The 24743-nt window shown below is 35.9% G+C and overlaps 5 protein-coding genes across 11 annotated transcripts; 2 read left to right on the forward strand and 3 right to left on the reverse strand.

The window, feature by feature from the left end:
• The first annotated feature begins 6384 nt into the window (after nt 1-6384).
• Nucleotides 6385-7468, forward strand: LOC106331270 (myb-related protein 308). Its single transcript, XM_013769591.1, has 3 exons — nt 6385-6529; nt 6619-6748; nt 6838-7468. Exons 1-3 carry the CDS (start codon nt 6391-6393, stop codon nt 7466-7468), a joined length of 900 nt encoding a protein of 299 aa, XP_013625045.1. The 5' UTR covers nt 6385-6390.
• Nucleotides 7469-12199: 4731 nt separating this feature from the next.
• On the reverse strand, nt 12200-14217 carry LOC106331266. Of its 7 annotated transcripts, none has more exons than XM_013769587.1 (7): nt 13778-14217; nt 13651-13710; nt 13326-13574; nt 13168-13244; nt 13013-13089; nt 12808-12934; nt 12200-12688 (listed from the first exon to the last, which is right to left on the reverse strand). In XM_013769587.1, the coding sequence occupies exons 1-7, from the start codon at nt 14172-14174 to the stop codon at nt 12533-12535; spliced, it is 1143 nt and encodes a 380-aa protein (XP_013625041.1). In that variant the 5' UTR covers nt 14175-14217; the 3' UTR covers nt 12200-12532. The 7 variants fall into 7 exon arrangements, with proteins under 7 accessions (XP_013625041.1, XP_013625039.1, XP_013625036.1 ...); XM_013769585.1 differs by having other exon boundaries at nt 13168-13265; XM_013769586.1 differs by having other exon boundaries at nt 12282-12688; nt 12808-12940.
• A 107-nt stretch (nt 14218-14324) lies between these two features.
• On the forward strand, nt 14325-19672 carry LOC106331259 (trafficking protein particle complex subunit 11). The gene is made up of 11 exons (XM_013769572.1): nt 14325-14429; nt 14659-14701; nt 14766-15188; nt 15299-15360; nt 15431-15536; nt 15614-15737; nt 15837-15917; nt 16036-16377; nt 16618-16784; nt 16873-17714; nt 17971-19672. Exons 2-11 carry the CDS (start codon nt 14664-14666, stop codon nt 19410-19412), a joined length of 3627 nt encoding a protein of 1208 aa, XP_013625026.1. The 5' UTR covers nt 14325-14429; nt 14659-14663; the 3' UTR covers nt 19413-19672.
• Nucleotides 19673-19744: 72 nt separating this feature from the next.
• Nucleotides 19745-22045, reverse strand: LOC106331267 (ALA-interacting subunit 3). The gene is made up of 8 exons (XM_013769588.1): nt 21815-22045; nt 21596-21654; nt 21423-21497; nt 21227-21340; nt 21059-21129; nt 20568-20865; nt 20189-20478; nt 19745-20040 (listed from the first exon to the last, which is right to left on the reverse strand). Exons 1-8 carry the CDS (start codon nt 21891-21893, stop codon nt 19983-19985), a joined length of 1044 nt encoding a protein of 347 aa, XP_013625042.1. The 5' UTR covers nt 21894-22045; the 3' UTR covers nt 19745-19982.
• Nucleotides 22046-22511: 466 nt separating this feature from the next.
• LOC106331269 (NAC domain-containing protein 86-like) lies at nt 22512-23819 on the reverse strand. Its single transcript, XM_013769590.1, has 3 exons — nt 23663-23819; nt 23210-23481; nt 22512-23126 (listed from the first exon to the last, which is right to left on the reverse strand). The coding sequence occupies exons 1-3, from the start codon at nt 23817-23819 to the stop codon at nt 22632-22634; spliced, it is 924 nt and encodes a 307-aa protein (XP_013625044.1). The 3' UTR covers nt 22512-22631.
• Nucleotides 23820-24743: the final 924 nt, after the last annotated feature.

Below are 24743 nucleotides of genomic sequence, written 5' to 3' on the forward strand. Positions count from 1 at the left end.
TTTTTTTGTTATAATAAGTTACAAATGATCATAAAATATAACGCATATGAATTTTTATTTAATAAATATTCAAACTAAATAATATATATATATATATATATAAATACTAATGATTTAAAGCAACAAGATTGGCTGATCAATTTAGTTGTCCAGTTGAAATCTTTCAAAAGTATGTGAAAGATTAAAGTCAAAGTAAATATGGATTTAGAATAGTAGTTATATTTTACTAACCAAAATACCGAAAAAAACCGAACCGAACCGAAACCAATATGATATCTGGATTGAACACCCCTAATCCAAATGAAGCAAAACTATTGTTTCATTCTCCAAAATATAATAAAAATAATAACTTAATTCCGCGCAAGGCGCGGGTCTTATCCTAGTATAGTATAAAACTATAACGACTATAGACGATAGAATTATGATCGGGGGAGAAGGACGTCAACTACAAAGTCAAAAGGTTAATTTGACCATGCTTCTTTCAGTCTTTCTTGGTTGTATTTACTTGCCCTCGAAGATCATGATCTTGTGAGTGGACCGACTGCTTTGCTTCCACAAGTCCATTATATGCTTGGGCTTAGTTATCATTATACTGTTGTAGTTATCAGAGCCTAATATATTGGGCTCTCTGTTCAAGCAAAGTTTCCAAACCCTTCAAAAATGAAATACCAATTTTATAGCACGATTTGCTTCTTTTTTTCATAATATATATATAATCAGTTTCCAATCCAATCCCTTCATAATAGTTATTTGTTTTTTCGAGCCTCAAAATTTTCATAGCTAAGCGGTAGCGGCCCTGGACATAAGCATTAGAAGCATCTGATTCCGACTCTTGATAATTAACAGAAATTTCGGTCTATTTATAAAATATCTCAGTAGGTTAGATGGTCAAGCTAGGTAAAAAATCTCTTCAACGTGATGGGTTCGACACCACCAGGCGACCGATTTTTTATTTTTGGGCTTCCAACCTTTGTTTTTGTAGAGCTTTTCAGGACCGGACCTGTAACTGAGAATGTGTATCGGCCAGACATGAACATGAACACGAACATGAAGACGTACAAGTTAAAACTAAAAGATGGATGGGTCTAAAAGAAAGTGCATTCATAGTATATGATAATTGGTATTATGTGTGTAAGTATCAACATGTAAATACTTAGTTACATAGTATATAACAACCACATGTATAGAGATACATCTAACATTCATCTAAACTTATGAATACGCTGTATATAAATGATTGTACAGCCTCATCTTCAAATTAATGAAAACAATATCTTACATAACATCTAATATAGAATCAGACCAATGAAGCTTCTCGTTCTCTGACTGACGTCTCAGAGAACTTAACTTTCTGGAAAAATCCTATCTTCAGCATCAAATTTTCTGAGAACGTTACTTCACAAACCTAATAAAAGATGTGTCTCAACAGAGTAGAACTCCTCTAGCATTAAAATCATCAAAATTCACAACAAATCTTTAAACCATCATAAAATGAATGGTGTTAGGACATTTCAACCCACTTCTATATTTGACTACAAATGATATTATATAGACATGTTTTTTTCTACCCAACCTCACTACTATTTTTTTTTTTTTGATATTTCTCTATCGGCTGATCCGACCGGCTCCATTAGGAACACACTTAAAGCTACATAGTGGAATAGTTTGAAAGTGTACCACACTGCATGATCGAAATACCTCCGATTAATGCCAAAAGGTTGACCGATCGTTTGTTATGGCCCACATATAAACCATTTGGATCGAAACCCAAGTTTAGACTGGTCAAGTAACAATAATTTTAGTTCTCAGTAGAAATTGAACTCATGACAAACATGGATATACACCGAGTCCCAAGCCTATTTTCTATATTAGAATAAAAATAACATCTTTCTATTCTAAAAGCATACATTAGAGATAAATCTCTATAAAGGAATTTTTTGTTTTGAGAAATATATTAGAGATTCCTTCCTTACAACCTTTTCCGAACTATGTAAAGAGTGCAACGCTAGTCTTCAATGTTAGATAACCAGAGAAGGCTTGCAGATAATGCGGAATATACCGTCTAAGTTTCTATCTTCGGTTTGCGGTAACTCGACTTTGAGTGTGATGATGATAACTTCTTCCGATCCAGTGATCACTCTCTTGCAGCTAAGTTATCAAGTGTTAACAGTATTATGTTTATACTTTTACAATATTTTTCATTGTTAGAACAAAAGTAACACATTTTAATCATCATAAAGTAAAGTTTGGTGGTGGTGAATCTATAACGGACCAATTTTTGTATATATCAAAACACGTGTAAAGTTGAGGGCATGCACGTGTAGAATTGCACAAGCAGCACGACGTCGCGAGGAAGAAGTGCTAAACATTACAATTACACACAGACTTCTAATTTCCTTGTTGTTTGTACTTTTAATATGATCAGTTTGAGTCATTACAAGTTGACATCGATATCTAGAACTAAAACACAAATTGTTATACGTATACATGTATGATTGCCAATCATTACAATATAATTACAAGTTTCATGTTATGCCACTTACTTATCATAGACCCCCATTTCACGTCAATGTTTTTAAACTTAACCTTCTCTCCGATGTATTTACTTATATTTGTTTCCGTATGTACAAAGAAGAAGAAGTACGTACGTGTGCTGATTTTGATATGGAGGTGGGAGGCATGGGTTACTCGTACTGTCACACATCTTTTAGTACTTTTTTTTGTCGTCCATCTTTTAGTACTTTATTGCTAAGAAGATGACCTCATAACAAAAACAAAAAAATATGACCTCACTCAGAAAAAAATATTTAACCCCACTCAGAAAAAAATAAGACGACTTAGTTAAGACAACTTAATAAAAAATGAAATTACCTGCATTAATTAAACCTATATCTATATATATTAGAATGACATATATACTCAAAGTAAATAATTATACGGATCGATGATGCAAATTTTTAGATCAATGGGTTCTTGAACCATCTTTTTGAGAGTCTGGTGGCGTGAGTTTGAAGTCTAACCATGCCATGCCATATTTTAATCTATGGAAAACACTGATATATATATATATGTAAATTATTCAACTGTAGTTATTATATTCAATGCTAATGCATCAAAATTTATATTTTTATCGTCACAAATAAAGTACCATGTCATGTTTTGGAGGTACAGCGTCCTGTCAAACTTTGAGTTCCAGAAGGAATCCTCATGCTCATCCATCCATGATATTTTAGAATAATTTCTGGGAATTTCAGAAACACGTATATTACTATATTGGGATTTGATTTTACATACACTATTAAAAAACAACTTTGGTCTTATGTGTTATGTATCACATCTTGTCATTATAAATATTTAGTCAAATTTTCATAATTCATTAAGGTTAATTGTGTCATACTTAATTTGGTTACAAAATATGAGTAATAATTAAAAAATTTCAAAACAGTACAACTTAAAATATTCTTATATATATTCTAAGCTTTAAAAAATTTAAAATATTTTGATATCTGATTATTTGAAATTTAATTAAATATTTCCTTTTTATTAACAACATTTTTAAAAAAATATTATTCACTTTTTAAATAGGAAAAATAGTATTTCAGTTCAAAATATTGTGAGAAATTAATTAATAAGTCATTTTTATTTACTTAACAAGAAATCAAAATTCAATAATATTTTATATTAATCATTTATAAATCTAATAAAAAAGACAATTAATAAATATTAAAATAACTTAATATCCGTATTACTTATAAATTATAAAATCGAAGTAAATACATATACAAAATAAAATCAATTCAGAAATTCTACAATATACTTCAACTTAATAAAATCAAATATGTCGTTCATATGGATGCAGAGCTACCAGTGTGGTTTGCAGAATCTTCGTGAATCTGCTAATGTTGCTGACAAAAAAATAATCAAATATTAGATTTTAGATATTAATAAATCATAATTAATTTTATAATCTAAAATATATATTTTCAAAAATAAATCAATTTATTTTGATTGATAAAATAAAATATTATATATTATCTAATAGAGTAAAAATCTATAAATTAATAATTTTGGACTTTTATAATATTAATTTATCGAGTTATTAATTTACAGAAATTTTATTTTAAAATTTATTTATTTTGAAGTATATTATTATGTAAAAATAGGAAAATAATTAATTTACGATATATATATTAATTAAAATTTAAAATTTTTATATTGTTGTTATTCGGTTATTTGGTGTATACGAAATATTTTCTGTAAATGTAAATATATTTTTAAGTGTAAAATGAAAAAAAATAAAAATCAATATATTTAGAAACTTTTCAAAAAGTTAAAGAGAGTTCAATGTGAATAATAACAAACTATACAATATATACATTAATCATTTATTCTAAAAATGATTATCTTATTATCTTTTCAAATTGTGTCATATTTTATACTGATCCAATTCGGGCCTACTAAAATATTATTAATTTATTATGTTTATTAATTTACCGAATATTAATTTATGACTGTATTCAGGTTATTTGATAATAAGATGGATCATATAATATTTGATGATTTATGATTACGTTTTATGTGGGTTATTTGATCGAATATGTAAAATATTTATAAAGTATATGAGGTGGGTTAAATGAAGCGTATAGTTAATTAATATTACAAACCCTTGAAACAAATTTTAAAATCTAAAACAAGTCAAATAAGTTATTTTGTTTTAATTTTAATCACTACAATTAAAAAATATAATTAATCAGAGATGGGTTATATAAACATAATAACCTATCTTAGTTTTCATACAGTTATATTTATATAAATTAATTTAATTATCTGTAATAATTAAAACAAATAAATATTTTAATAAAATATGTAAATTATGTGTAAAATTATAATGTTTTAAATAAAAATATTTGAACAGGCGATTCCCATGCTTTGAAATGCATGTCAAAATCTAAATTGATTAAGGTTCAAGATTAAAAAACCCTTAATTTTTTTTAATTATATAACGTTAACTTACATCTCATTTCACAGAGGCTTCATTGATGTTTATTAATGAGATATCTCATATGTTGTTAATTTAACATATAGATGCAAATTGAAACTTTATTTATGTTTATTATAGTTTGTAATAGCATAACTAATCAGATATTTTTTTTAAAAAAGTTATATCAAAAACAAAAGCTTTAAATATATATGTTGACGATGTTTTATTGATAAGTAATAGTGTGGATATCTAAATATATGTATAAAAAATACTGAAAAGAGTACAAGAAATTATGAAAGTTGAAGAAGAAGGTTATAAAATTCACATATAAACTAAATTTTAAATAGTAAAGGTGTCGTATTAATTATAAACAACAAATAATGGATCTGAAATTGATTATCTTACTCCTATTGGTGTAACTTTTGTTTGTGGCATGGCCCTTGTGGTTCTTCTGTCATGCTTGTTATACTTATACACAATAACATAGTATTTTCTCCACTCTCAATTTTAGAATCTTCGGATCCGTGGATGCACTGTAGCCTAATAGTTAAAGGTTAAAATCTTATACATTCATGTTTGAGATTTAATTTCCAGACTATGCAATTGTAGTAGATTATATGATGTGAAGTTTATTGAAGGTTCCGGAGTACTGTTGGCAAAACCGTTCGTCTGATGCAGAGAAAGCATGTCCATCGAATATGTCATACATGTAGAAGCGTTTGTCGATCCAAGTGTTTCAAAAAGAGCTTCATCGTGGAATCCTTATCCGTGGAGCATCAATATCGCATATGTTGTAGATAGTTGGTTATAATATCTAATAAAGTTAGAGATTATACAATGATGTAATGTGTTATCCAGTGTTAAAAAAAAATTGCTGAGATCAAAATTCTAAACTCAAAAATCTTATTTGCATAATATATATATAAGATAATAAAAAGTAAAGATATAAAATATTTCAATGATGCTCATACCGATATTTTTTTTTAAGTCATCATCAGTTAACCTCGCTGGTTGTTTTGTTTTCTTTTCACAAGAATACTTGTACATGTGTATCAAAAAAAAGAAGCGTATTCACAATGATCACTTGGATGGCAGTTCACATCCGTACTTTCCATGCTTTGGTTCTGTGTACGAATGAAGTGCCTTAAGTTAATTAATAAAAGAGTTTTATTGAATGGAGTGGAAAAACTTAAATATAGTTTTTTTTTTTTGAACATTTTGTAACTTATATATAGTTAATAACTATATCGTATATAGTTGGTCCCTTCGTGGACACCCAATAAAATATAACATCTGACGCAAGGGTTATATCTATGATCATATATATAGGATCTCCTAGTAATCAAATCATAACACACAACAATTGTATACACCAAGTATAATTATATAGAGAAAGTGGGACGTTAAGAATGGGGAAAGGAAGAGCACCATGCTGTGACAAGAGCAAAGTGAAGAGAGGGCCATGGAGCCCAAAAGAAGATCTTACTCTCATCACTTTTATTCAGAAACATGGCCATCACAATTGGAGATCTCTTCCCAAGCTTGCTGGTCAGTATAGTCTCTCTATATATTCGTACATGTTTCAGTGATAATATATAGTAAAAGGTCGGAGTTATAATTAATTAAATGAATGATAGGATTGATGAGGTGTGGGAAGAGTTGTCGACTGAGATGGATAAACTATCTGAGACCGGACGTGAAGCGAGGGAACTTCAGCAAAGAGGAGGAAGATGCCATCATCCACTTCCATCAAACCCTTGGAAACAAGTTTGTCTACACAAATCTATAGCTAGCTACCATATATCTTTCGTGCTTTGCGATAGAGATTAATTAATTTGACATATATATTTGATCAGGTGGTCAAAGATCGCGTCCTTCTTACCTGGAAGAACCGACAACGAGATAAAAAACGTGTGGAACACTCATCTCAAGAAACGACTCTTTCCCAACTCATCTTCTTATTCATCCATCTCTTGCCCTAATGATCGACCCACAGAAGCAGATCAAAAGAAGAACTATGCCATCGTCCAAGAAGAACGAAATTCTAGGGATAATGAGAGCCAAGACCCACCTTCGTCGTCTCATCTCCACGGCAAACATATGCACACAAAGCCAGAGCTTGATGAGGTTAATGAACTCCACGAGATCCAACTCCTTCTCGACCATGACGACTTTGATGATATAACCTCAGCGTTTCTTCAAACAACCGAAACGTTATTTCCAGTGCAACCACTAGACTCGCTTCTTCAGACTCCCACCTTAACCGGGTTTCACAATACAGGCGGAGCGACTCAAGAGGCAACCGAACCACAATCATTTGATCATTCTCAACCGGAAATTCCATGCGGATTTGAAGAAACAAACGGAGAATTTGACTTGTGGTCGCAGCCTAGTCCTAATAGTGAGGAGTTCGACGAGTGGCTCAGCTTTATGGACAACCAAACTTACTTTGATGACTTTACTTTGTTCGGAGAAGTATGCCTATGAATATATGCACGACCATAATGCATGATGAGCGTTGTCTTAACTTTTGCATATTGCAAATATCACCTGTATTTATAAACCTATATGCATCATATCTTCAACTATGACATTATACGTTGATGACTTCACTTTGCTAAATTCATCAAAATAACTAAACGTTTCGGTGTAAACCAAACCCTACAGAAGGTGAGGAGAGTTGTGAAGCTTCGAGTTATATACATATATGACTCAAATTGACTTCTAATCTTTAATTGATTTTACGTATAACTTTAAAAATATTAAGAGTAATTGTTTTGTCCGCACATGCGAATATAATCTTCTGAGTTATTTTTGGGTTAACCAACCAATAGAATTTCATTATTTCAAATTTGATATCTTTTAAAATAAGAAACAAAATATTGTCAAATTATATTACTTTAAAAAAAAAAAAAAAAAAGTAAAACAAAATAGTATTTAGCAAACACTAAACCCTAAATCCTAATCACTAAACCCTAAATCATAATCCCTAAACCCTAAACCCTTGGATAAATCCTAAACCCTTGGGTAAACCTTAAACCCTTGAATAAATCCTAAACTCTAAATAAAAAAACACTAAAACTCTAAACCGTAAAATCCTAAACCCTAAACCCTTTTGTGTTTTAGCGTTTAGTGATATTGATTTTGAGTTTAGGATTTATCCAAGGGTTTAGGGTTTACCTAAGGGTTTAGGGTTTAGTATTTAGGGTTTAGGATTATGATTTAGGGTTTATTGTTTTGCCGACGACGTTAAACATATATTTTTTGTAATTAGTATTATTATTTTATTTCTTTTTACCTTTTAATTTAAAAAACATAATATAATTTGACAATATTGTGTTTCCTTTTTTAAAATATATCGAATATGAAATAACATAATCCTATTGGTTGGTGAACCCAAGAATAAGTCTAATCTTCTTATGAATATTTATTGGTTCAAATCAAACCAGCACAATAAGTTATTATATATGTCTTCAGAAAAATTAAATCAAACATCAAATTATTTATATTTGTTAAAGTTTTTCATTTAAAACACTCAAAGATTAAATATATTTTGGAAAATATCTCTATGCAATTGTTTTTACTTGATTAATATTTGATTATAAATTAATGTTGTATATCTTAATTAAAAAAATTATAATAGAAAAATATTATTTCAAGATAACAACACAACATATAAGAAATATCTTATTTTTTTAAATATGATATTATTAATATAAAAACCATTTTAATTATATAATAAAAAAAAAAAATATATATATATATATATATATATATATATATACATTAAGAAAACAACACAATATATAAGAATTGTCTTATTTTTATTAAAAAAATATATGATATTATTAATATAAATTCGTTTTTAATTATGAAATAAAAATATATAAATTTGTAATAAGGGTAACTATGACATTAACCAGTTTATCTTTTAATGTGAGAATTATCTTGCAAAAAATTACTTCGCAAATACTAGTATAGATTTGGGCGCAAGTGTTTTCACTTTATATGGATCAAAATTATATTTGTACGGCAAAATATTAAATAGTGCCTGAGACTCTGTGGTAGAATGGGAAGGGACGGGTTTGGGACATTCACATGTTTTAGGTTTGATCCGTCTGTTTTGCGAAACTAAGTAACATTGCTCCACGACACCATATGAATATGAAATTTTGCTTTCGGTCATTATCTATCCATAAAATGCACATTCCATTGGAAATTAGTTTGGATTCTTCTATAAGCATGCATGTGATACCTTCATGTTAAATTGTTAATAAAAAAATAAATAGTTATTCGGCAATTAATGTTATATACTGTATAATTTTATGACATTATTATTTATTTACTCGACTGTCACACAATAAAAAATGTTCATAAAAAAACTTTCAAGAATTTTTTTCACTATTCTGGAAAACAAAACAAAAACCATTTAAGGTGGGATTCTACATAGTAAAAATGGCGGGCACGCATGTATTTTCAACTTTTATATGGATCAAATTTTATTTTATATAAAGAATTATTAGGTTTGACCGGTAACCATCGTAAGAACAATAAGAACGGGTAGAAATAGAATGAGTAGAAATAACATTTTAGGAATGATGAAGAATTAATGATGGTTCATTATCAAAATTAATAAGGAATAAATTGTTTTAATTCTCTACAAACAAAGAAATGAAAAGGAAAACATATTTCTCATGAATGGTAAAAAATTTAATGAATGCTAAGGAACATAGTGTTCTTCCTCGTTCCCTTCGTCACCATTCAAAGCCATTGTATTTGGTATTTAATGTTTTGTGTTATATATTGTTTATGTATCTTGTAACTTTATAACATTGTTGCTGCCAAAAAATGTATCTTGTTTAAAATATTATTTTATAATTTTTTTTCATCAGGTATTAATCAGTACCAAAATATTCTTTTAACATTTGGTAAACGAGTATAATTATCTGAAATTTAGATCGTTTATTTTTGGTATCACGTAGTTCAGATAGGGGATTTTAAGATCTATTAAGAACCAAAAAAAAATGGTTTGGATAGATTGGGTAGTCCTCGGTTCAACTTTTATATGGATCAAAATTTATTTTATATAAAGAATTATTGTGTTTGTTATTTAATGTTTGGTATTATATATTGTTTATGTATCTTGTAACTTTATAACTTTGCTATTGCCAAAAAAAAATGTATCTTGTTCGAAATATTATTCTACAATATTTTTTTATCAGATATTAGATAGTACCAAAATATTCTTTTAACATTTGGTAACCAAGCATGCAGGGCCGGCTCTGAGATTTGGGAAGCCCGTGGCTGTATCTATATAAATATTTTTTTTTATAAATTTGGGGGCCTAAAATTTTTTTTGGAGTCCTATTTATATGTAATTTTTTCAGAAAAATTGGGGGCCTGTTGCAAATATTTCACTTAGAATGGTCCAGGACCGGCCCTGCAAGCATGTTTAACTGAAATAATTAGATGTAGATCTAGGCATTAAGATATAGATGCAGTTTGGATCGTTTAATTTTGGTATCATATACTTCATATAGAGGATTTTAAGATCTATTTAAGAACCAAAAAATTGGTTTGGATAGATTGGGTAGTCCTTGGTCCCGTTGGGTGATAGTAAAGAAGGAACATGTATACTGTATAGTGTATATTAGAAAAATTCAGGTTAATTTTGGTTTGATTTTATCGGATAATTCAAGTAAAATATCAGGTAATTTGAGTGCATCATATGTATAACATTTTTAGATATTTAGATATTTAAAAAAAAAAAAAAAGATATTTAGATTTCAATTTCTATTTGCTACGTAAAATATATTATGCTAATTTATAATCAGTTAGCACATTGGTTATAACACAATAATTTCGGTAGATTTTTATTTACAACCATATTGTGGGTTTTGGTAACTTTTTTAGATCAAAATAAATATTATATTTTGTATTCAATATATTTTGTATTTTATTGAATATATTGCATGTTTTTCAGAGCTTCCAGATATGGTCGTCGGTTAGACGCATCTTAATGCGAGCTAAGGTAAGAAAGTGGTGTTATAGTGGAGGTCTTTGTGTCGGAGCTAGAGCTGGGTTGCAGGTCAAACCGTCCGCTTGACCCGCTAACCCGCGGGTTGAGTGATTTTTTGACTCAAAAAATTGAACCATCAACCCGCAAAAAGAAAATATGAAACATGCACCTGTCCCGCTTAAATATGCGGGTGATCCGCTAGACCCACGAATAATATTAATAATAATAAAATTTAATATTTTTATTAAAAAAAAATTAATATTTTAAATATTTTTTATTAAAAACTATAATAAAATTTAGTATTTTATCTTTACTCTTTTTCCCAACTCATTTTTGCTGCTGTGGTTTTTGTAAGTTCTGTTTGTGCAAGTTGCCTTCGGGCATGCATGCATGCGCTCATTTTTATGCAAGTTTATGAATCCCCAACTTCCATTTAATAGAGAGCAGACGTGTTTGATTTCTTGGTTGACATAATCCCCAGGGATGAGCTGAAAGAAGCGGGATTAGGGGTAACCAAGGGACCATACCAACGGTGGAAGGCTCTCTGCCATACTACTGCAGCAGGAGGGGATGATGATGCCTTCGTCCCCAGTGAATCCAGAGCAACACCATGAACGTAATAGCTTGGTTGTATCCTAGAAACGTAGATCTCCTCTGCTGTGCTGGCAACTATTGGGTTACTCTCTTTATCCATCAACTAACCTAACACTGTCCTCATGGTGTTTTCCATTTCTAGTATAATGGTGCATATCATCATCAAAGTGTGTACGGCAATTGTTGGAGGAGAGTTACATTCCCTTGTCAAGGTCCAACAGATATTGATTTCCGGTCCAGATTAGGACATCTCGCCCATGACATTTCGGCCGAGACCATTTTGGTCCAGCCGAACTAGGTCAAGACCGAGAAGCACTTTGGGACATCGAATATAAAGAGAGGACGAGGAGAAAAGAGAACGGCATCCGAAATCAAGCACACAACACTAAAACGGCTAGAACTAGGATTTATCTCTTCGATCATTGTTTCGACCAAAGTATTAGATTTTTCTTCCCGTTTCCAGACCTGAACTCTTGCAACTCATCCGATAACTTAAATAAAACGTCTTCGTTAACACCCACAAAACATATAAATAATCGTTTGACTGAACTTAGATTAAACAGCAATGCAAGTTTCCTTTCTCAAAATTAAATAAAAGCAACAACAAGAATAATAGAGGTCCCTGCTTGTATTAGCACACTTTATGTTTAGATACAATAATGCAACTAACTACACAGTTTTCAAGTGATTGTTAATCTACAACCAATTTCTTGAAGCTATCAAAAGCTTGCTAGAACATGTGAATAAGGCAAGAGAACTACTATTATCACGTCCTCAACATCTCCCTCAGTGGATAAAAACTTAACTTACTTGAACATGGATCCAAAAATACAACATCGGTTGCAGCCAGGTAGTTTATCTGCTTCTGTCTCGATAAATTCCAAATTATGGTGCCGTCCTTATGAGTAATTGAATAACAGAAAGCGCTGGTGCTTTAGTCACCTGCTTGGAGACATAGCTTCCTCAATCCTTCTTATCACAATGCTAAGAGGACTTCCCACTTGCAAAGCTTCAACAGCGGCCCGATGTGCCGCCTTGTGCCACTTGAGCAGATTGTAAGATTGAAGGACAGACCATCTGGCTTGATTCGACATCTGCAGTGTATAATAAAACGTACACATTCGCAATGCTTAACAATCTGTAGACTGGTGCGAGAAAAGTGGTAGCGAGTATACTAGTGTCATCAGATGTATGATTTTCCACTAGACCTGACCTGAGCTACGGATAATGGTGGTTCCAGAAGAACAGAGATGCTCCTGAAGAGATTTTCATCATTCTCCCCACCCTCAGCCTCACCATAAACAAGTGCTTCAGCTGCAATACCAGCAAAAAGAACCATGCTATACCTACGAGAAACTGAACCACCATCAGGGTTGTGAATGAGAGGGAAGGAAGAAGAGGTTAACTAGCAATCTCACCTATCAAATGAGCTACCGCTAAGCCGTCCCTCAGCAATCTCACTCTCCATCTTTTGATCCCAGAACTGGGTTCCAGCCTGCGAAGACAATCGAATACAGAAAACGGTTGCATTTGTAGCTGAAAAGTGCATAGAATCACACAAAGTGAGAAGTACCTGTCCCTGAACTCCCATTTGCATGGCAACAATGGGATCCAAAATGACACCACGGATAGGACAGCCCATGAGGTATGCTGCACCACAGCACAGAGAAGCTACAAAGAGTTAGCCACAAAAAAGGACCAAGCAAATAAAAAGAAAACCAATAGCATTACCAACAAGAAGATGACCAGCTTCGTGAACAATGACACGACGCTTATGGGGAGGCCAGAAGCATGAGATTTGGGCAAAGCAGGTACCACCGAGAAGAAGGGAATCCAAAAAAGCAAGACCCAAAATGGCAGCAAGGTTAGGGCGGAGATCAATGTCCTGAGAAAGAAGATAGGAGACTCCACCGAGAAAAGCAGCGAGAGCAATGCTGGAGCTATCAGAGAGACCCCACTTCTTGGGTGCAAGTTTAGTCACTAAAAATCAGAAAATAGAAATTGAATGCCATGAATGAATGAATGAATCAAAGGTGAGTGAACTCAGTGAAGAGACCTTCCAAGCCAGTTGCAGACTTGAGGACAGTAGGTGTGACTTCTCTTGGGCCCTCCAAAACTGACAATGAAATGGGGATTTGATCGATCAATCAAGAAACAGAATGAAAGGATTCAAGGGAGTTTACCAATATTGGTGAACTTGGAGAAGTTGGGGAGTAGACCTCTGTCCTTGAGAAACCTAAAAGCACTCCCAACCAGTCTCATATCATCTGCATTCAAACACGCATCCAACACCTCCCAATCAAGAGCCGGCGCCGCCGCAATATTTATCGATTCGATGGCGGCTTCAGCTGCCTGTTTATCGATGACTTGGACGGTTTTGAGGAATCTGAGAGCCCCGGCCAGATCTTTTCTCTTGACAGCGTCTTCGTACTCCCTCCATTCCCTGAGCGCGCTGCTGGGTCTCTGCACCAGATGCCTCCTCCGTGAGCCGACGACAAAAATTGGCCGGGAAAAGGGATGAGGAGAAGGCGACAGAATGAGGTTTCTGAGGAGACACGACGACGGAGACAAGGTGGCCATCTCTCTCGCCGGAATGTGCAAAAGATATTATTCATATAACTGATTGATTGGCCCTTAACTTCTTACTCAGGAACATCATCATATTCGACTGTGGCCCAAAATATAAATGTCCAGCCCAATAAGAGATAGCACGTAGCCCATTTAATTGCTCTCTCTCTCTCTCTAGACCAGCGAGGCTCTTCTCTTCGGGAGGTATCAGATCCGAGTTGGGAAGAAGAATTCAAGCACTCCCCTCCTTCAAAACTCAACCTCAAGGTTAGATTCTATCTGATTTGGATCCGATTCGAGTTTTTCAATTTGATCTGTGCTTCGTCATCCATATAGCTTTTTTGCCTTTGATGTTCAACTCTTAAATGCTTTTATGGAGAGACTTGTGTATCTATGATATTAGACTTGTTGACATTACATTACTAATCCTCTCTATAAGCTTGGCTATTCTTTTTCTTTTAAAGCTATTTAAGTTTCTTCTTGGGGTTTGTTATAGGAGCCATGGCAGGATCCGCACCAGAGAAGAAGCTCAATCAAGTGTAAGTCCTACTAGTTGGATCCTCTCTTGTGATTTGGCTAATTGTTATTCATATATGGGTGCAGACTCGAGGGACATCCCGGAAGTAAGATGATGGAGGAGGAATACCCGGAAGAGCTCAGGACGCCGCCCGTAAGTCTGGTGGCTCTCTTCGGATGCTCAGAGCTACACTCCTCCATTACTAACCATCTCCACTCCCAGCAGCCTCCCATCAACGCTCTCGCCTTCCCCGAGTTCTCCCATCTCCCTCTCCTCCTCCTTGCTCATCGTGATCATCCTCACGTGATCAACAACCCAACCTTCTCCTCTTTCAGAGATCCTCTATCCGATTCCTCCGTTGTTCCTTCCGGAGGCATCTTGAAACGGGACTGGTTGCTTAAGCATCGCACCAAGGTCCCTGCTCTTGTCGCCGCCTTCTTCCCCTCTCATCACATCTCCGGCGATCCTACTCAATGGCTACAGGTCTGCTCCAATCTCGACACCCTCAAGTACGTCCCCTCCCCTTCTTCCTTTCTTTCCTTTTTTTTTATTTATTTATTTATTCTTTGTTTCCTCAACATTAACACACACTCTCTCTCTCTCTCTCTACATTGCACAGATCCGTTATCCGTCCCAAAAACATCAAACTTGTGGTCGTTGTAGTCCAGTCTTCTCCCCATGGTATACCCTCCCTTTTCTCCCTTTTCATTAGAATATCCTCCGCTAATTACCCTTTCCCAACTTGTTCTAGAGGTAATTAGCGAAGATCGTCTACTGGCATTGCGAAAGCGTGCAGAATTAGATTCTAAGTACGTCCTCTTCCTCAACCACTCTGAACTCCCTCTCTCCCTCCCCAGGTACCCATACATTTCTTCTTCTCCTCTTTCTCACACTACCCCAGGTTTTCCCTTCACGCTAGCTATATGTTCTGCAGAATCGCTTCTGCTTTTTCAGAGTTGGCACTTGCCTATTACAGAGAAGAAGCTAGAAGAATCAAAAGTCGCATCGAAAAAAGAAGTTCCACTTCTCTTGATTTGATTGTTCGCTACTGTTTCAAAGTAACCTTTTTCACTTACCTCTTCATCTTTTTTGTTTAAAGTATATATATATATATGTGTGTGTGTGTAAAGGAGGGCTCATCCGTGCTGTGATGCTAGGTTGCTGTATATGCAGAGTTTCGTAGAGATTGGGGTGAGGCATTGAAGTTCTATGAGGACTCCTACCATTCCTTGCACGAGGTCCTCTTCCTTTCCTACTTATCTCACGCTACTCTCTCTTCTGTTTCTTCCCAAGCCGTTGCATACATATATGGTTATTGGTTTTATTAAGTCATGGAATATCTTTTTATGCAAACAGATGATCGGCACATCAACTAGGTTGCCTGCAATTCAACGCTTGGTCGAGATTAAGACCATAGCTGAGCTATTGCATTTCAAGATATCTACGCTTTTGTTGCACGGTGGAAAGCTCACAGAAGCCGTCATATGGTTTCATCAACATAAATCATCATATGACAAGGTTGTTGGATCCACAGAATATATTTTTCTCCACTGGGAATGGATGAGTAGGCAGTTTCTTGTCTTTGCTGAGTTGCTGGAGGCAAGCTCAGCTACTGTTCAGAGCTTTTCATCCTTAAACCAAGGAACTGCACAGATACCTTTGACTGAATTTGAGTTTTATCCTGCCTATTATTATCAGGTCAGTCCATTTTTCTCCATGTAACTCGTACTCAGAACATAGTCTACACTTGGTGCTGTGTTTAGTGTTCAATTTGTATATGTGTTCACAATATTTTTCAAAGCAAATGTTGGATTTTTCATTCATTACACATTTGTTCCTCTTTCTCAAAATTTTCTGAACTCATTATGTGCGTCGTACACTACGCCGAAAGTATAATATGTTCTTATCCTCCGGAAAAATAACTTCTTCTCCCCGCAGTTAGCTGCTCATTACTTGCAGAATAAGAAATCTGCCCTGGAACTGTTGGTGTCAATGTCCGTAGCAGCTCAAGAAATTGATGGCAGCTCAGAGTCCATTACTCCTTCGGTCTATGTGGGTCAGTTTTCTCAGTTACGTGAGAAGGGAGAAGCGTTAACACTCCACTTGTAAGTATATTCACCCCACATATATGTGTGAAAAACAACTTAACAAAGCTACCACCTACTAAGGTATGATTAACTAATGTTTTTGCAGTATAACGGATGAAGAGTACATACGGTATGCAATTTCAGAAGCAAAGCGATTTCAGGATTCCTTCGAAATTGTTGCTTGGCTGAAGAAATCTTATGAATCGTTTACCAACCTTAAATCCCGGAGGATGGCTGCTTTTTGTGCATTTGAAATAGCCCGGGAGTACTTCGGTTTATCTGATCCCAGCAACGCAAAATTCTTTTTTGATATTACTGTAAACTTGTACAGACAAGAAGGTTGGGTATCTTTGCTCTGGGAGGTACTGGGTTACCTAAGAGAGTGTTCGAGAAACCTTGGTGTGTTTAAAGATTTTGTGGAGTTGTCCCTTGAAATGGTTGCACTGCCTGTAACTTCTTGTGACGACTTCGGGAACTTGAGAGACAAAACATATGGTCCTGGGGGTCCTGCAACTGTTTCCAGAAGAGAAAGTATACATAGAGAAGTGTTTACTCTATTGTGTCGTGAAACTGAGCTGATATCATCTACCGAAGAAAGTGGGTTCAAATTTGCCATTGATAGCCCTCTTCATCTTGAGATTGATCTCGTCAGTCCTCTAAGACCTGTTCTCCTAGCTTCGGTTGCTTTTCATGAGCAAATGATCAAGCCTCGTTCTTTGTGCGCTATAACGTTGTCACTTCTTTCTCATCTACCCCTTCCAGTCGAAATAGATCATCTAGAAGTTCAGTTCAATCAGTCTACGTGCAATTTTGTTGTCAGGAATTCCCAGAAGCCTCTTGTGGCTTCTCCGTCTAGCACTGTCCAAAGTGATAGCCAAGAAGAGAATGAGCCGTCGCTGGTGCTTGTGCCAAATAATTGGTTAAGGTTGACATACGCAATCAAACCTGGTTAGTGTGGTTTCATAAAAGGGTGTTGTTTTTGTCTGTCACACTGGTGCATATTGCAATCTATTCATTAGAAGGCAAACCTGTTATGGACTTTTCAAATCATAGTTACCAATTAACAGAACTAAATGTGAATCTTTAGAATTCGTATATATACTATGGAATCAAGGGGTATTCTGCTGGTATATACTTGGTTTTCCCTTTGCTTTTAGGATTTTGATTGCCTTAGTTTTCTCACATTTGTTTTTTTTAACTGCAGAGAAAAGCGGCAAGCTTGAATGTCTTTCTGTTCTCGCAAAATTGGGGACTCGTTTCACGATCAGTTCAAGAGCTGAGAGTCCTGCTGCAATGGAGGATTCTCCTGTCTGGAAGCATGAGAATTATGTGCAGTCTTTGCCAACAAAGGACCCAATTCTTGCAGTATTTGGCCAGAAAGCTACTCAAGTTGAAGAACCTGAACCACAGGTGGACGTCAGTCTAGGTGCCTCTGGTCCTGCCCTAGTTGGAGAAAACTTTACGATGCCTATTGTGGTAACTTCAAAGGGTCATGCCGTATACAGTGGTGAATTGAAGATCAATCTAGTTGATGTGGGTGGTGGTGGTTTGTTTAGCCCAAGAGAAGCAGAACCATTCTCTTTAGAAAGCCATCATGTGGAAATCTGTGGTATTGATGGGGCAGAGGGAAACGATGAATCTGAGTCTGAAACAGGGAACATAAAGAAAATACAGCAATCTTTTGGGCTGGTTTCTGTTCCAAACCTGAAGGAAGGGGAATCATGGTCCTGCAAACTAGAAATCAAGTGGCATAGAGCCAAGCCTGTTATGCTTTTTGTGTCATTGGGTTATTTGCCACAAGGAAGTGAAGCCAATGCCCAGAAAGTTCACATACACAAGAGCTTGCAGATTGAAGGGAAGATGCCTCTTGTCATTAACAATCGGTTTATGTTACCATATAGAAGGGATCACCTATTGCTCAATAGGATCAAGCCAGCCCCTGATTCTGAAGACATTTCTTCTCTTCCGCTGAACGAAAAAAGCGTGTTAGTTGTCAGTGCCAAAAATTGCACAGAGATAGCACTGAAACTGATGTGCATGTCGATTGAATTGGATGATGAGCAAGGGAAAACTTCATGTTTGATTCAGCAGGGGGGTGGGGGTGGAGAAACCTCAGGTTCTGCTAATCTTGCGCCAGGAGAAGAGTTCAAAAAGGTATTCACAGTCATACCAACAATGAGAACTCCAAAGCTTAGTTTGGGATCAGTGCATTTGAAATGGAGGAGGCAGGGAGATTACACAGAAGAGGCATGTGTTTCAACAAAGCACAAACTCCCTGAAGTAAATGTGGATGCATCACCACTGGTCATGAGTTTGAACTGTCCTCCGTATGCAATTCTTGGAGAATCCTTCACTTACGCCATTACAATCTGCAACCAGACACAGTTGCTCCAAGAAGCAAAGTTTGCTCTGGCTGATGCACAGAGTTTTGTCCTGTCTGGGTCTCACAGTAATACGGTTTCAGTCCTTCCCAAGTCAGAACATGTCTTAAGTTATAAGCTAGTGCCCTTGACTTGCGGTCAACAGCAACTCCCCAAAATTACTTTGACATCAGTGCGATATTCTGCTGAGTTTCAGCCATCTACGATTGCTTCAACTGTCTTTGTGTTTCCGTCAGCGCCACAGGCCAACTCTACTGCCAAGTAGTAACTTCACGCGCGAGTTGGGTTTCGGATGTGCAGTTTCGCCCATCTTCAGTGAGTAAACACATATTATGTCAGTTTGCTAATTTTCTTACCTGGGGTGTCTGCTGTGTTGTCTTTTGTATTCTCTTACGTTGATAATAATTGGATGTTTTTTTTTTGGAGAACTCATAAAATCACAATTTTATTTAGTAGTAAGAAACAGCAAAAAATGTTTTATTACAGTAACTTAATAATGCTTCAATAGGGTTTACCAGACTCTGATATTGCAGGACATTATTTCATAGTACGCACTACCCTTCATGAGAAACTAGTGTGTGGCTTATTTTGAACCAATCGAGTAAATGTCTAGAATTGCAATGGTTGTACAAACACACAACAAATCTGTGAATGGCTTAAGAAAATAACAAAAGAGAGGTTTTGTTGGGACAAAAGCAATGTTTAGAACAACAACAAAGTAATAAATATGAGGATTTCAAGCATTTTGCAAGCAAGGATTTAAAAGTAGTGTATGTATACATGGTCAGACAAGATTTACACACGCAGAGCAGAGCTCAGTCCCTCTCCAAGCTTGTTAACGACCTCCCCCGGGATTTCTATTCCATGACAAGTAGGACGGATCCCCAAGTCGCCTGAAACCAAAAAAAGTTACATATATTTGTTATACAGCATGACACACAGTCTAAGGCCGAAAGCACAAGAATACAATATACGACAGTCCAACAATCATGGTTTAGCATATAAGCGATACCATTACCACATTTGAAGGGATCTTCCTACCTGGGTTTCACAAGGTACATGATGGTAAATGCGAGGGCCAAAAAGAAGCAGATCCCGCCAACTGTCAGGTAAGCAATGCCGAGGAAATCGTTCTTCCCACCCAGCCAGCTCGTTGTCGACAAAACAAGCTTCTTCTTCCCACTAAAACTGTAAGTGTTATAGTTGTTCTGCAGCGTAACCTGTATGGTGTCACCATTATCAAGGTCGGTCTCTATCTTTCCGTAAAGTTTTCTAAATGTTGGCAATGCTGCAGTTCTCATCCATACGATGAGATCTTCTTGTTCACTAAGCTGAAGAAAAGAGGAAGAAAGATGTCAAGTTGCTAAGCATCCACGTCGAATTTTTCAATGGACTGATGTCTAGTATTTGAGGTTTTTACCGGTATATCTGGATTTAGAGTGGCACCACCTGTGAGGTTCCCCTTTTGAAAATTCTTGGGGAAGACTTTGTTCCCAAACTTGTGCTCCTTGTCGCTCTTCCACGCAATGTCTTTTTTGTTCACAGCTAGGGGTGTGTTATTTCTTGATAAAGTGTAAGTATCATTAAAAAGACTCCAAGCAATGAGACCACATGGCACAATCGGCTGCCCACCAGCATCATCCTCAGGCTTGCATGCGCTAATTTGATTCTCGAATTTTGGACTTCTCAGCTGTGAATCACTTCGGCTTTTCACATACCTGTTCATAGACACTAATCGATTAGAGCTATACACGGTGGTAGACTTGTACCCTCCTACTCTATGATATCAATCTTGATATCCATAAAGAACCCACACCTTCCATTATAGGTCAAAGACAAAATACTGCCACCAAGATGAATGAGCCAAAACTACATGACTCTTAGTGTTTGGTTGTCAAGATGAATGAATACCTTCGGTGATTCTGGTAGAAGTTGTCAAGCTGGTAGTAAACATAGATAGGCTGCTTCATACGCTTTGTCACCTAAGAATGGAGAAAAGAGAAAGGAAAAAAAAAGTAAACAACAAAAATGCAATAACTTATGAAAGAGCAAAAAAAAAAAAAAAAAAGGGGGACTGACTGTTAGAGTTCGGTTACAAGCTTTAGGTGCATCTCCTTGAATAAATGCAACTTTGTTAGTCCTGGCAGGTGCAGGAATGCAATCATTATCATACCGATCAACGATCTCCACAACCTACACAGGAGAAAGGAGAAACACGTGAGGAAGACAATTTGATGAGTAGGAAAGGGTCATTGATTGACAAAACAAAACGTACATCCTGGGAAGCGAAAAGAGAGATAACTCCAAGGGGGATAAAGATGACACTGACTATCAAAAATGTCGAAATCACCTACACCAAACAAAAAAAAAAGGCAAAGAATAAGATTGATTGATGATCTCTGAAAGATGAAACGAGATTAGAAAAAGAAGGAAGCTTTTTTTTTTTACCCAGCCAGGCGTAAGAATGGGCTTGCAAGCTGGAAGCTCCTGCTGTGTGAACTTGGAATCTGCAACAAAAAAAAATCAGATTAAAAAAACAAGTTTCAATGGATCGTGAAAGCGATCGAATTGGGGGGGGAAACAGTGAGACCTAGAAACACGATCTAAAACAAAAATCCAAATCGATTAAATAAGACCCAACCAAGAAGAGTCAACGAGGAATAATACACTTGGGCCGCTTCGAATTCTTCCTGGCAGCGGAAGAATCTCCCGATCCGCCACTCGACGACGCCGTATTGGAACTCATCGCGGAGAAAACCCGCTGATGGATGATCGGCGGAAAAGCTCAATCTCACAGCGACAAATCGCCTTGGTAAATCGTGCTTCCTCTTCTCCGTGAAAAAACCATCTTTCAAGTCTTCTTTCGATCAATACTATTTGGGCTTTACAATGGGCTTTTTTCTTTTCTGTTTCGTGAGACTTTATTACAAACATATCTCAGAGATGGCCCTTGTTGGCGTATGTCTGAAAATTTATTTGAGGAGTTTTCTCTCCTTTTTATTGGCTTATCAGAATCCATTTCCTTTAAAAAATATAGATTACAGCCAGAACAATGAACAATGTAGATTACAAATGTTGATCTACGGACTCACTACTAAGCACACACTCTTTATGATTAAAAAAATTAAAAAATTCAAATGAATGTTTTAGTTTTGGGATTATTTGTGAAATAGCTAAATAAAAAAGGGAAATTAGTTTTGTAGAAAGAGAGTAGAGAGAGATAGAAACAGAAAAGAGGAGAGAGTGTAAAATTGGTTAGATAGTTAATTTCGAATTTTTGTTCGGTTATTGGGTGTAAAATCTCTTTAATTTAATTTTTTGTGGTAGAAAAAAAAAACTCAACAACCACAAACCTTTTGCCATAGGTTACACTTAACACCAATTCAGAAGACAAAAAGAAAGGAAAAACGATGTATCTGAATTATCAATATATAATTCGGTAGGTTAAGAAAAGAAGTGTGAATATGAAAATAAGGATTATATATTAAAGTGATGGGGGCAAGGTGGCGGAGGAGGAAGCAAAAGAGAAGATCTCGTCAAGTGTCCCCTTTACCGAGTCTCTGTAGTGAAAGTCTTGTTGCTTGGAGTTGTCCATAGATATGATCTCTGCTTCGTTCATAGAGAGCTGAGGGAAATCTTGGAGCTGTAGAGGAGGATGGCTGGGAAGCTGAGGGTAGTTTTCACAAAATGTATCATGATCGTCGAGAAAAGAAGACGAGAAATGAAGGGCAAAAATGGATGAGCTGTTAGCTTCATCTAAAAGGATCCCTTGAGTGAGCTCTGATGAGGATGTCTCCGCTGATGCTATTTTTAAGCTTTCCACTTCCTCGCTTTCTCTTTCCATCCTCTCCCCATCATACTTTTTCCACTTCTTCTTCTCTTCTTCCTCCTCTTTCCCAACACTAGTACTCATCTCTTCTCCTTTCCTCTTTGGAATTTGTATATTCTTCTTAAACACACGGCACAATGCATACGATTCCTGTTTTACGTTGCATTATCAGAACTAGTAATATTATATGATGAATATATAGCTCGAGCACTGGAAAAAAAAACAAGTATTACCTGGATGGAAGGGGAGGAAGTAGGGTAAGTGAGACGATATTCATGCATCACCCAATTAGTACGAAGGCCATGAGGAGCCCTTCCTCGGTAATAAACGAGCGTCTTCTTCATCCCCATCTTCATCTTCTTTGATTCTACTACACGGTCTTTCCCTGTTGCTTTCCAGTAACCCGCTCGGGTCGCACGGTTTGTCCTAGACCCATTTGGATACTTTTTATCCCTTGTGCTGTAAAAGTACCATTCCATGTCGTTCCCCGGCAAAAATGACTTCTCTGTTCATCGTTATTGAATTATATATATATGATTAATTAAGGGTTTTTGAAACACCTCCATCTTGTATATGAATGTAAGTGCAAATGAATATCAAATTTATATAGCACTAGCTAGGTGTGGTCAATGATCTTATTGTGAGAGAAAGAGAGAGAGCGAGAGAGTACATGTATGTATACGTACCAGGCAAATCCCATGGCTCGCATTTATAGAGATCAACTTCGGGGATGATCTCAAGCTCAATGGTTCGGCCGTTGACCTTCCTGTCCAGATAGTATGCCACTAGCTCTTCGTCTGTTGGATGAAACCTGAAACCTGGAGGCAAACTCATCGGCGCCATTCAAAGTAGATATGAGAGAGGGAGGGAGATAGATGGGGGAGTATAGCTACAGTTACTGATTTTTACGTACAACATACGAAGGAGGCTGTATATATAAATAAATGGGAGAAAATGATATGGGAATGTGTAAAAGTTTAGCAATGGATTGGCCTCTTGTGAAAAATCAATATTTTGTCTTACTTTGGATTTGCTTTTTGGTCAGTATATGTCATCGCAATTACATTCAGTTATAATTTACAATTTACTAATAATTATGAAAAAAACAAACATTGAAGTCTGCCTTTTAAATATTCTGTAAGTGTGAAACACAAGTAGGAAAGACGGAAAAGGTTAGGAAGATGGCCCCATATATCCGATCTCGTATGTTCATGTATTACGCTACATACAAATTACGAGCTCACCGCACAATCATCTCTATCTACTGTGGTAATCCTGGTGAGACCTTAACGTGGTTCATAGAGCTAGCTACACTACAAAAAAACACACCGAATTCCGACGGAGGTTCCGACGGACACCAAGGTCGTCGGACATTTGCGACGGAATACTGACAAATTTCCGACCAAATCCAAAAAAATGAAGTCGTCGGAATTCCGTCAGCCATTTCCGACGGAATTCCGACGACATACGGTTCGTCGGAATTTTCCGACGACTTTTCGACGACATTCCGATAAAAAATGTAACCGTTGTAGTCGTCGGAAGTTCGTCGGTATATTCCGACGGAATTCCGACGACATTCCGATTAACAGCAAAGTCGTCGGAATTCCATCGGTATTTTCCGACGGAATTCCGACGAACCATGTGACCGTTGCCGACAAATACATATGACCGTTGTATAGCCGTTTGGGATTGGACAATTCCGACGGAATTCCGACGGACTTCTTTACATCCGTCGGAATTTCGTCGGAAAGTCGTCGGAGGTCCGTA

The sequence above is a fragment of the Brassica oleracea genome, chromosome C3 (genome assembly GCF_000695525.1).
Source record: "Brassica oleracea var. oleracea cultivar TO1000 chromosome C3, BOL, whole genome shotgun sequence".
Classification (NCBI taxonomy): Eukaryota; Viridiplantae; Streptophyta; class Magnoliopsida; order Brassicales; family Brassicaceae; genus Brassica; species Brassica oleracea.